Genomic DNA, 13,026 nt, shown 5'->3' with positions numbered 1-13,026 from the left:
TCAGGACCGCTCTGGATGAATTTTTTTCTGGGTGGTTAAAGAGGAGTTGGTAGAGCAGCTTTTCTTCCTTCTCTCCCATCGCATCTGAAATACACAAACAACTCAGTCACCACCAATTCTGCAGTCAAGAAATCCTAGAAAACTCCAGCTCTTTGTTAAAATGTGCCCTGCATAATTCATTTCTCTGACATACCCTAGATCTCCTCTCCTGCTCTTTTTTTACTTCCATGGGGGGGAGATATTGTGGTGCCCTGGGCTCTATTTCAGCATTTAGCAGGAAAAATTACACTTCTATGTCTTGTTATTTGTTTCTTTCTTTACTTGACATACTGCTTGCTCCCTGTACCCAAGCAGAGAAACTTTCCTCCAGAACACTTTGTCCTTTCTGTTTCCCTCAAACACTCACTCATTATAATGTATATTTGAGTCTTCTTTAAAAACCCTTGGTGATGATTTCTTACACAGACAACATCACAGCTCTCATTTCATCATACGTTATGGAAGTATGGGCAATCATTTTTTGAGTCTTGGTCTTTTCCTTCCAGATGAATTATTTGCAGTTAACACTGATCCAGCCTCTGGAAAGGAGAAAGAGACACTAAACCATTCCAGCATGGATTCAGCTGTTTGACTAGTTTGGGACAGAGTTCTCAGATGGACATACAGCTCTTGGCCTGTTTTGGTCTGCCTGTGAGGACGGTGTTGCAATTACCCACACTTCCCAGCATCCATTTCTTCATTACTGAAAGCTGGTCTTGATTGTTTCAGAAGCAGAATTCATTTTGCAGTTCCCCCAGTAACGTGCTGTGATTCATTCGGGGACAAATCTGGATTGGACCGAGTCCAAGTGTCTCTCTTTGTGAGACTGAAGGGAAGTATAAGTAGATACTATAGTCACCCAGATGCGTCAGCCAGGAATTCATGATGTGATTCATAAATCGTTATAAAGACCACTAAAGTCTACTGAAATGAAGTGCTGTCTGGCTATACAAAGTGAGGTATTATCGTTAGGGGGTTTTTTTAGATGTTAAATCAGATGTGAAATCCTTAAAACTGTGCTTTTTCTTTTTAGATTTTGAAAAGGATTCCTTTTTTCTCCCTCTGCAGTTGGCCGAGTGCTAAAGCCATTTTTCATTGATTAGTTTTCACGGATGAATTTTAAAACCACCATGGATGATACCCCACAATTCTTTGGGGGAATAAAAAACACCTTCCTAAATCCACCATAGACCAGTTTGTATCCATTATTTCTACTCCCTGGCAGCAAATCAATAATATTTTTTGTGTGAATACGATGAAATAAGCTGTTCTAATGCATTGTTCCTTCTTTGGGAGGTCTGTAGCCTGTGTGGAAGAAAGAGGGGGGAGGAAAACTACCCAAAGCACATGTCAACCAACATTTAATCTAGTAGATCATGTAAACACACGTTTCTTTTTTCTAAGTGTTAACCCTCAAAGCAGTGCACAAACACACAATCCCACATTGCTTGATAGATCTGCTTACATATAGGGCGCAAATGAATAAGGATAAGGTATATTTATGACATGAGCTATTAGTCTCATATCTAATAGTCTATTAATAAGTTTTGTTTGGAGAAATAAAATTGCAAGGTGGCAGAAATGTTTTGAGCATATAAACAGGAAAAGAGCCCCACCTGAAGAGTTAACAACTAAAGATATAAGCCCGGCTTGGGCATGAAGGACCCCTGAGTCAGGCTTGAGCAGGTTCACCAAATCAGCTGGGCAACATCTTGTGTTACCAGATTTCTTATAGGCGGTAGGTTGCTGGTACCCCCATTCCCACCAGCTCATGATGAGGATCAAAATCTCAGATGCCTTCAAGAGTCCTCTTCTGCTCCTCCCTCACCCTACCCTTCCGCCATACTTTGCATCACCATCAGAGCACGTTTTATCTTATTGGGACAAAGGGTGTCTGGAGAACTAGCTGTGTGACTTTGAGCAAATCATCTCTGGGACTCCCTTTTTCTTTCAAATAAGGCAGCACTGCAGTGCCCCTCCAAGCTAGAACATTCTATAATAGTACAAATGTGTGAATTACAGGAAACTCCACTGGGAAACCGAGTACCAAGAAGTGAGACTCTTACACAAAACCACAACTAACTGGTCCTACAACAAGGAAATTAGCCTGACAAGTAGTAAATGCCTCACTTTCTTTGAGTCTTAGTTTCTGTATCTGAATAGTCATGGGAAAAAAAGGTCCTAAGGTTTTTTATTTTAAAAACTTCATAAGTGTTTTAGAGCTGACATCACAATCCTATATCACTCTCAAGCCCTGAGTGCATGAAAATTTCAGGGATGCCTTACATGTACATTATATTTAGTTAAGTCATTCAATAAACATATATTGATTACCCAAGAAATGCCACACATTCATTGTCTGAAGTACTTTGATTTCCATGACCACTCAATTTAAAATTGGCCACATTGCATCCCCAACCCAATCCCCCTTCCATTTTTTTATTTCTCCCCATAGCACTCATCACCTCTAGCCCAATACTTAGTTTGCTAACTTAAATGTCCTCATAACCTGACTTCGGTGAATTAAATGTTAAATGCCACAAAGACAGGGTGTGTGTTATTTGCTGCTCTATCCCGGGTGCTTAGAAAGCACATGCACCTGATCAATGCTCAAGAAATATCTCGAATCAATAAATGAATATGTCTCAGACTTTACAATCCCAGTGAGAGTGGAGATTATCTTTATTTTGCAGCTGAAGAAATTGAGGCTGGGAGAAATTAGGAAATTTACTCAAAATTACCCAGCCAGTAAGGGACAGAGCCAGGATCCACTCCCAGGTGGGTCTGACTTCTAGACCGGGCATTTATGACTGTCCATCTCAGTTTCCGCCTGTTCTCGGTTTCTCTGCATTGTGAATTTCACCGGTTCTGCACGCCTTGGTTGGGACCCACTGTTCTGTGAAACAATCAAAGACCAAGTACTGCATTTAGAGGAAAGGTGGTCTCTGTGATTATGCCCACCTCCCTGCACAGTTGGGAAGCTCAGTAATATTAGGGGTTGGGAGCAGAGGGCACAGAAGAACCGCGCATGGCCAAGGAACTGCCCCCAAATAATAGGACATTTTCCAAGGTGTGTATAAGTAAATATTTGCATAGACCCTTTTAATTTTTTTTTTTTTTTTTGGCAGAGTGACTTTTACCAGCCCTTGAAATCTTTTTCCCACTTTTTTTTTTCCTTTTGGCAAATCATTGCTCATGCTAAGGTTATACAAACTCCACTAAGTGAGTGGAAATGCTTGACTCAGTTCTCCAGTTTGCTTTCGTGTGATCTGTTTCTGGTAAGCAGTGATTTTTTTTTCCTAGTCTGTACTGTGCATATATACATAACAATCATCTATTGTTCCAAAGAACTAGGAAAGGCTAAAGAAGAGACTGGTAAACCGTTGACTGAAGTCTGTGGAATGTCAGCTACAGATCATCATTTGGGAGGCAGGGCTGGACCTAGCAAAGATTTCAGTCGTGTTCTCTTCTGGCTCTCAGACACTGCTGTCAGTTAAGAATTAATTATAACGTCATCTTGCCTTGATGTAATTGGGGAACGAGATATTCCATAGGAGAGACAGTTAGAAACATAACTGCAGCTTATAGTCAGCATCAAAAGTTTTTAAATCACTTTCTTTGGATTTTTAAAAAATCCCACTTTTGGGGTAGAATATTCAGACTGTGTTCATTTTGAGGGGGATGTGTGTGCGTCTGTGTGTGTGTGTGTGTGTGTGTGTGTGTTGAAGAACGGGGTTGTAGAGTAAGTGGGGATACTTAGGAAATGGGATTCTGAGAACCTCAACTCAGCTTCATCAATAATCAGAATGATGTATGGTTTGCATAGTGAGTTTCTGTACAAGTATGCATGTTTTTGCTGTTGTTTCTACACAAAATGGCCCCAACTTCTCAGTTTTCTTGAGTTCTGGCTTTTTGAATAGCTGTTCTGACATGCCTCTTGCTATGAGTTGTGAGTGATTATTTGTGGAGGTCCCAGGAGCCTTGCCTCCAACAGTAGGGTCCTTTTCCACCTTCTGCCCTCCTTCCCCACCCCTTCACCCATATTTCAGTTTGCTGTTTCTACTCTACTATGAACTGCTTAACAAATAATCAAGTTTATAAGAATGAAATTTAAATTAATAGGGAGTTTTGAGAGACAGTCCAGTAAAATACTAGGTAGTGTTTTCAGAGAGTATCAAAATTGATTGTATGTGCTGTACTTGAAAAGCCATCACATTTATACGTTCATTTCTTGCTGGAATTTTTAGTTCTGAATTCTTATTTATTTCCTTATTCCTAGTAATTGTCTGGATAATTGAGATCACTTCTTGGAATTTTTTAGCTTTCCTCTATACATGTTAAAGTTAAATTTTTTATGCTGATTCTTTCCTTCCCAATCAAAATTACATTAAGATATCCCTTTATTTCACTTTAAATAGTTGATATTTAAATCTTTATTAATACTTCATATGGGTGACACTTAATTTTGAAATTATATTAACTTTATGCCATATGGTCTCATTTATTTGAGTAAAATGGAGAAAAATCCAATCTGAATAAACTGGAGAAAAATCCATTCTAGGAATTTGCAAAAACCAAAATGTAGGGTCAGTTGAAGGCTTAATAGGTACTATTTTCTCCTCCCAGGTCCCAGAGATAAGCAGTGCTAAAAGCTACCGCATTTGTTTCTTTTCTCAATGTTGTTATTACATTAAGTCGTATGGTAGCCAAGAGAATATAGCCAGGGTTTGGAACTTGCTTGAATAAATAGATATGAATGACTTGTAATTAGCACATAATTATGTAGACTCTATTTATAGATGTAGACTAGACTCTATATTACAGATGACTCCTTAAACGTTCAAATGAATTCTGTTCCTTTTAGTTGGTTTCGTACTCCCCCTTTTTTACAGCTAGAAATCATAATTCACCTTATAGCCATATAATACAAAATTATAAATGTATACAGTTTTATATTGATAAGAGTCTTTGCCTCCTGCCCCCTCCCCGTCCACCTGGCCTACTCTTTGTTAATCATACAATTATGATGAGCTTGTCTTATTGGGTAGAGGTAGAGGAGGGGCGGGGCAGGGGGTGTGGGAATGGAGTGTGAAACCAAATTCTTCTCCATCAAACTGATTATATTGGGGTGATGCTTCCTAAATACTGCCAATTAGCCCCATCCACATATCTCGCTACACCATCAGTCCTCAACAGAAAGAAAAGGTGCCAGGAGAAAAGACTGGAAAACCATCTAGAGCATTTTGCATCTCTTATTCCCAGAGATGGAAAAAGAATAGTGAGCCAGTCCAAAGACCTTACTCCTTTGCCTGAAAAGCACAATGGAGAAACCAATGATGGCTGTTTAGCAGTGACATATGTCACCTCACAATTCAAATCCTCCCTCTGCATCCCTAGGGATCTTTAAGGACCAGTCATCCTGCCTAGGATTCCAGTGCTGGGTGGTAGTGTGGACTCCTTCTAGCCCTACCGTCTTTGATCCCGTAACTGCACAACCTCAGAGCAGCAGCAGCTTGTAAGACCTGTTAAGGACATGTTCCCCAAGAAAATAGTCTCCATATGAGAAATCCTGGATTTCAAGTTTTACTAGATGCTCTCAGGGCAGTGCCAGAATTTGTTTGCTGTGTTTTCTCTTAAGGCCATGCAGCATATCTTTTCAGGATAATTCCAATTATTAAGATGATATGCTTGGGAAAAGTGTTTTTCCTGGTGCAGAACATTCAGCTGCTGTTCTCTTTCAGAAGAGTGGAAATGTAAACCCTTGATCAGGCAGGCATCCTGATTTCAGTTGGTTCGTTTAAGCCTCCTCTAACTTCTTTTCTCCAGAGGTTAGTCCAAATCCGCTCTTCGTTCCTGCATAGCCCCATCATACCTCAGCAAGGGAAAAGGAGAAAGAACATAGGGTTTCATCCCATGATTTCTTTCTGCTGCAATGCAAATATTAGAATCTCAGCCTTATTATTTATTCTGGTTCAGAGTGCTTCAAATTACTTTATAAACTTGACTGGCTCATCCTCCCTTTTTAGCATCAATGGCCTGACACAAAAGCCAAGCAGAGTGAAGTAACTTATTCCCATGAAATAGGTGATGTAATCAGATGGTGACCTATATGTATTAGTGCAAAACAAAGACTGTCTTTCTACACAGTGTGAGGAATAGCCAGTTGAAAGCTTTCAGCTTAGTGGACCTTTTCTGGGGAAGACTAAACAATCCATTACTAATGTAGTTTTCCCCAAAGTTACTTTGCTGATTCATTTCACTGCATCAGTGGATTCCTTGCTCCTTTCTCCACCACATTCCCCCAGCCCTCCACCTAGCTGGCAAATCAAGCATCATTTTGATATGCTGTGGACATTGTCAAACTTGAACATTGTTCTCACCAGTCCACCTTCCCTTGAATTTTAGAAAGTATAAACTCTCGTTATAAACCTAGTGAGTCAGGTACTGTCAATTCTCCCTTCAAATTCTAAGATCAATGTACAGTCATCCGTGTTATATTCCAGGTTATTTGATGTCACCTTATTTAAGCACCAATATGACCCCCTTAGAAACTACCAGTATTCTTACTGTAATTGGCGCATGTGACTGCGAAGATGATTCCACCTTGCGTCATGCTTCTGTAACACCCTTGGGAGTGTTCTTTGCTAAGAACAGAACCCACTCACATCTCTTGGGTTCTGGGTTTCAAACCACACTTGACCTTTGAGGTTTAAGTTAATTTATTCTTGGCCAAAGAAAAATGCATTGTTTGAAGAAAATCAAGTTAGAGAGGCTTATAATAAAGGCGTGTAACACTTCTTGGACATCAGATATGTCTTACAAAACAAAATGTTTATGAGCTAAGTGTAAATGAATCAGAAACATATGGATCAAATTCCCCCTAAAATGCAAACAGATTTGAAAATTAGCAGAAAAAGTGCCTGGGAAAATGTGCTTTGAATTTCACCAAACCCAGAGTATGTGAAATGCAGTTTAAGAAGTTTTAACAAACTCAGACCGTGACTAGGTTTTCCTTTGGCTGGTCTCTTTTTTTTCCCTTCAATATCTCAATTGAGATTTGAGTGATTAAAAATGGGAAAGAAAAGACTTTACAGTGTTTTTAAAGGACTTATTGTCAGGCCCTTTTATAGCCTGAATGGAAAGTTAGCTTTGGAGGGTTTGTGTTTGCACCTGCTATTTTATGTCCCTTATGTTTCCTTTTACAATTGTTTTCTTAGGTTTGCACCTTCTGCCCCTTCTCCTCACCACATAAGCCCCCGGAGAGTTCCAGCCCCTTCAGCAATGCAGAGAACACAGCCTCCTCATACCCAGCAGCCATCAGGCTCACACCTGAAGTCCTATCAGCCAGAATCAGACTCTTTCCAACCAAATGGTATCCATGTCCATGGTAAGTGAGAAACTGACAGTCCCTTGAGTTTTAAAAAGTGATGTTGTGCTGTTGTTTTAATCAAGTGCCTTAGTTACCAATTGTGGATTTCAGATGTTCTCTTATATTCCAGACTTGGAATTTTATGCCTTTCCACACTTAATAGGCATGAACTCCTGTAGTATTTTCCTGGCTTTGACCCTAAGATGGAATGACTTCTGATGCCCCAAACTGTCAGCCCAACACGATGATCCATTTGTTGACCCAGCGCCCTAACACCTCTTGGACAGCCCTAGCAACATCATCTTATTTCCTAAACAATAAACAGCAAGTACAAGGGAACACCTGCCTGCATCTCCTCTCATACACCTTCCTCCCATTGCCATAAGTCCCAATCTCCATCTGTCAAGGCCCAGATGAAATGCCACCTCCTCTGTGAAGCCTTCCTTGATCCCCCAAACTGGACATAATCTCACTGGCTCTAAACTCTAATTGTATACCACCTTTATCTCTCTGATGGGACTTACTGGTCACTCTACCTTGTAATATATTTATCTGTGAGTAAAATTTATCTTGGTTATTATTCTGTTAGCCCCTTTCTGAGCTCAGACTGTTATTATCCATCATCGTATCACTCAGAAAACTTAGCAGTCCTTCACATGTAGTAAAGACTCAGTAAACACCTGTTAAGTAGATGGAGGAAGGGAGGGAAGGAGGGGAGGCAAGAGAAATCACAAGGGTTTTCAAAATATGCAGGTGTCCTTATGTTTAAGTCAGAACATGCATAGAGACCTAAGTCTGGCTTGACTTCCTTTTCTTTATTAAGAATTTCTTAAACCAAGTTTTTTCTGATTCAGGCAAATACCTTAGTGAACATCCATAGAAAGTTGAATTGCCAAATCATATAACCTGAGACTGTGCATAGCCATGTAATTTGTGAGGGCAGACAGACCTTGTAAATGAACAGGAGGGATAGTGTTCATTAAGACTGAATTAAAATTTTAGCTTTGTCTGAGAAATATGACTCTCCTCTGTCAGCCTTTTGCTGATTCCTGAATTTGCTCCTTAGGTCTTATTACTTGAAATTAACAGATGATGTCTCCAAAACAAGTATCAGTCAATATCCAAACCAAATGTGAAGAAGTGTGAATAATTTCCCAAGATGGCAAAATCAGGCGGTGCCATGGAACTTGGCTTGGACGACATCTAAGTAGTGGCTGGGATAGCCCAAGAGGAGGCAGTGTGAAGCAGAGGCAGATTTTAGGAACGGGAAGACCTTGAGGAGCACTGGCCACTGACTGCCTCCAGCTTCCATCCACCTCCTGTCACCCTCTCCCCTCCCCCCACCCTGCATCTACAGCGTGGTCACACACCCCTGTTCTGTCTCAAATCGTGGACTTCCAGCATTCTCTGGGCCTGTGGCAGTTTCTACCTTCTTTAGTCTGGTGAATAATTGGTTCTCAAGCATTTATTATTTATTTACCCTTCCAACAAATATTTCTTGAGTGCCTACTGTATGCAAAGCACCACATGTGTAAGAAAGACAAACAGAGTCCTCTCCCTTCTGGGGACCTCCCAGCCCAGTGGAGGAGCTCATCTAATGTAGGGGCCGTTCAGCTACCTGAGCTGTGAAACCTCAGCTTCTCCAGACAGGAGCTGTGGAAAGTAAGAGCATGGGCTGTGTGGAATATGGAATAGGTCATTGATTCTTAATATATGCATTTTTTTTCCTTCACCTTTTGACATTTCTGAAATCTGGACTTGCCTCACAGTCAGTGGCATCTTATAATTGGTAGTGATTTTACTTTCTGGAGTTATATAAAAGAAAAGAGCACCTCATATTAATAGCAGACTTAAAAATAAATAGACAATGCAGTCATAGTTTCAATGAAACATAATATAACACACTTTGACTACAACCTTGAAAAAAACATTTTTTAATTAAAAAATTAACCTATGTGTAGAAAAAAATTGGGAGTGAATCTCCCAAATTATTAGCAGATTTTTTTTTTTTTTTAAATCAGGGTGGTAGAAAAACAGATAATTCTTCTTTTCTATTATTAAAAAGCATTTTTGGAATTAGACCAATTTGAATGCAAATACCCATCTACTATTAACTGTATGACTCAGAAAATTACTGAGCCTCAGTTCAGGTTTGTTAGGTGAAGAAGACTCTTACCTACCTTCTTTTATGGTTCATTAGGAAGAGTCAACGAGAAAAGCACTTGGCATAGAGTAAGAGCTTAATTAACTTGCTGTTCTTCCTTCCACTCTCTTTCTTTACTTTATTGGACTCTTTGAAAATAGGGTTAATATTTGGAGCCCTAGGGCATGCATAATGCTTGTTGCAAAATAGATATTTAGTAAATATTTACTGAATAAGTGAATATTCAACGATTGAATAATGAGTGAAGAGGACACTGAAAATAGGATCTACCCTATCATTTTGCCCTGCCTCTTGGCAAAAGACTTCCACATTTCTTTTTTAGTTGAATTATGAATACCTAGTCAACTTAGAATTGTTGGGATTTTTTTTTTTTACTTTCACTTTTTAATTGTTTAAAAATTCCTAAGGCCAATGAGAAACATATTAATAGCAGACTTAAAAATAGACCTATTTATATGACAAGTCTTTCTGGAAAAGACCAGGATATAGCCTCACAAGTTGGAAAATCATGACTTTCCCTAGCAGATGTGCAAGTGGCCGCTGGAAGGCACTTGCAGAGGGAGTGTTCTGTCCACCGTTCATTATCCACTAGGCCACTGCTAGGAATGAAGAGGTGGGAGTCCGAATGAGCCTTACTCCTCCAAGTATTTTTCCAAAACTTTCTGGGGCACAACAATTCTCTTCTACTACTCTTTAGGTTATAGACTAAATACATCTAATATTTAATGAGTGGGTAATACAGTGCTGGGCGGGAGTGGAGCCGAGACCTTCTTAATGAGTTGCGTTTGTTTGCCGTGCCTTTCAGCTTTTGTTGGACTAGTTTGCTAGATGGAGTTATACAGCATCCCTGTAACAGGTAACTCCATCCTCTAATAAAACTAGATTTTTAAAGCCCCAGGCAGTGTCAAGGTTGCTATGTGATAACTACAGTGAGTGTTTGTTCTCTCTTTCAAGAAGTTCATGGCTTTAACGAGCATCATCACCCTCATCCTTTCTGTGCTCCCCACAGTAGGTGGAGGTCAGGAGGAAATGTCATTGCTGTATTTTTAGAGATGGGAACTGAGACATACAAGAATATAAAATGTCTAGTCATTGCTGCCTTGGCAAAACACAAAGGTACCTTTAAGAAGAGGTCAAGATTTCCAAGCCACATTCTTAATCAACATGTTTTCTAAGTTAAAGACATACCAGATAAATAGGTATTTACATTTTTCAGAGAGGAAATGTACTTGTATGTAGGTGTTTTTGCATTACACAGAGTCATGAAAGGTTAGAACTCAGAGGGGCTTTGGTATTGCATATGAAGAAGAAAATGGGGTCCATTGAGTTTGTTAACCATGCTGTATTAGTCAGGGTTCTCCAGGGAAATAGAATCAACGTGTGTGTGTGTGTGTGTGTGTGTGTGTGTGTGTGTGTGTGTAAATATTATAAGATTTACTATAGGAATTGTCTCACACGACCATGGGGATTGGCAAGTCCGAATTCCATAGGGTAGGTCACAGGTTGGGAACTCTGATGAGGGTTCCCGTGAATTCCCCAGGAGATGCTGGTTGGCTGAAGTAGAGATAGAAATTCTTCTTTCTGACTGCCAAAATCATCAATTATCCTTTTAAGGCCTTTAACTGATTGTATAAGACTTCTCTTATTGATGAAGGCAATCTCCTTTGTTGATTGTAGATACAATCAACTGACTAACAATTAAATCCATGAAATAACCTCCAAACATATGGACACCATAACCTAGCCAAGTTGACACATGAACATAATTGTTTCAGTCCAGCCATTGTCAACTTGGCACTCATACCCAAGCCTGTCACTAAATGAAAACAATAGCAGTCATATTTTCGCCTAATGTAATTCAACTGTCCTGCATAGAAACAGAAACATACTCTTTCTCCAGAAGTGAATGCAAGTCCTTGGGTAATAGTCACTCTTAAACTTGATATCCTGTAACTTAAATACTATGATAAAAAGTAAATGGAGCTTTTACATTATGTGATAAAGAGATATGATAGGGAAGAAAAGGAAGATATTTGTTAAATGTATATATAACGAAACAAGGGAGAAATACTCATAACCGTTGTAGTCCTCATTTCTGCAACAGGTCATGTGAACATAGCTCATATTTGTAATTTCTTTCTTGTGCCACCCATTCCATATTCCTTTTACCCTTAGTGAGCACCTCAGCTGGTCTCAGTTCTTTGCCTGGTGGAGTGATCCAAACCTTAATTCTTGAAGGGTCATGATCCAAACTTTCATTCTTGAAGGGTCTGGGCCACTAGTAGTCCTACTGGGATTAAGTTGTTGAAGTTTTCCATTGACTTTAATCACAAGGGATCTTCTGTATTCCAGGAAAACTCTTCTTTACTTCCATTGTATAGTTGCAGTTCTATTTCCCCTTGATAATTTGGATCAGTCACCCCAGCCAGTAGAGTAATTCCCTTCTTTACTTGTTGATTCAAAGGCATGAGGCTGGGTGGCAGTTTTAACTTCCAATTCAGTGGAATGACTTATGTCTCCAGGTGGAAGCTCTCCCCCTTTTGGAAGTAAGACTGGTAGACCAGCAGAGCTTAAGGTCATGGGGACAGGAAGCAAACATTTTCTAGTAGATCATCAGGGACGATAAAGAGTAGTGCCACTCCCATTTCCACCCTCAATTCCTGGACCTGTGAATCCTGGCTATGGGAGACAGAGCACCACAGTATGGACACTGATTTAGATAATATACAGTCTCCTAGAGAATCTTGCCCCAGCCCTGGAGGTATCGCCACCCATTGGCACCGTAATTAAGTCTTCAAAAGGCCATTCCACCGTTCTATCAATCCAGTTGCTTCAGGATGATGGGGAACATGGTAAGACCAGAGTATTCCATAAGCGTGTGCCCATTCCCTCACTTCATTTGCTGTGAAGTGGGTTCCTTTATCAGAAGCAGTGCAGTGTGGGATACCATGACAGTGGGCAAGGCGTTCTGTATGACCACGGATGGTAGTTTTGGCAGAAGCATTGCATGCAGGGAGGGCAAACCCATATCTGAAGTATGTGCCTATTCCAGTTAAAATAAAATGCTGTCCCTTCCTTGATGGAAGTGGTCCAGTGTAGTCAACCTGCCACCAAATAGCAGGCATATCACCTCGGGGAATGGTGCCATATTGGGAACTGAGTGTTTGGTTTCTGCTGCTGGCATATTGGATACTCATCAGTGTCTGAAGCCAGGTCAGCTTTGGTGAGTGGAAGTCCGTGTTGCTGAGCCCATGCATAGCCTCTGTCCCTACCACCATGGCTACTTGGTTCGTGAGCCATTGGGCAATGACAGGAGTGGCTTGGGAAAGAGGGTGACTGATTTCCACAGAACAGGTCATCCTATCAATTTGATTATTAAAATTCTCCTCTGCTGAAGTCATCCTCTAGTGAGCATTTACATGGGACACAAATATCTTCATGTTTTTCATCCATT

The 13,026-nt window shown here is 40.2% G+C and overlaps 1 protein-coding gene across 13 annotated transcripts in view; it reads left to right on the top strand.

Moving 5' to 3' along the window:
• The window catches only part of GLIS3 (GLIS family zinc finger 3), a 465,077-nt gene that overhangs the window by 421,729 nt on the left and 30,322 nt on the right, over positions 1 to 13,026 (top strand). For 8 of the 13 annotated variants that reach the window (XM_037798109.1, XM_037798114.1, XM_037798121.1 and 5 more), the window contains one exon: positions 7,257 to 7,426. In XM_037798109.1, the coding sequence (XP_037654037.1) occupies positions 7,257 to 7,426 (170 nt within the window). Of the gene's footprint in view, positions 1 to 545; positions 827 to 7,256; positions 7,427 to 7,519; positions 7,953 to 8,474; positions 8,651 to 13,026 lie in introns of those variants that run through there. The other 5 variants (XM_037798113.1, XM_037798112.1, XM_037798110.1 and 2 more) reach the window with 5 other exon arrangements.

Source organism: Choloepus didactylus, chromosome 10 (genome assembly GCF_015220235.1).
Source record: "Choloepus didactylus isolate mChoDid1 chromosome 10, mChoDid1.pri, whole genome shotgun sequence".
NCBI lineage: Eukaryota > Metazoa > Chordata > Mammalia > Pilosa > Megalonychidae > Choloepus > Choloepus didactylus.
The sequence above is the reverse complement of the archived record's forward strand: the minus strand, read 5'-3'. Positions and strand labels throughout refer to the sequence as shown.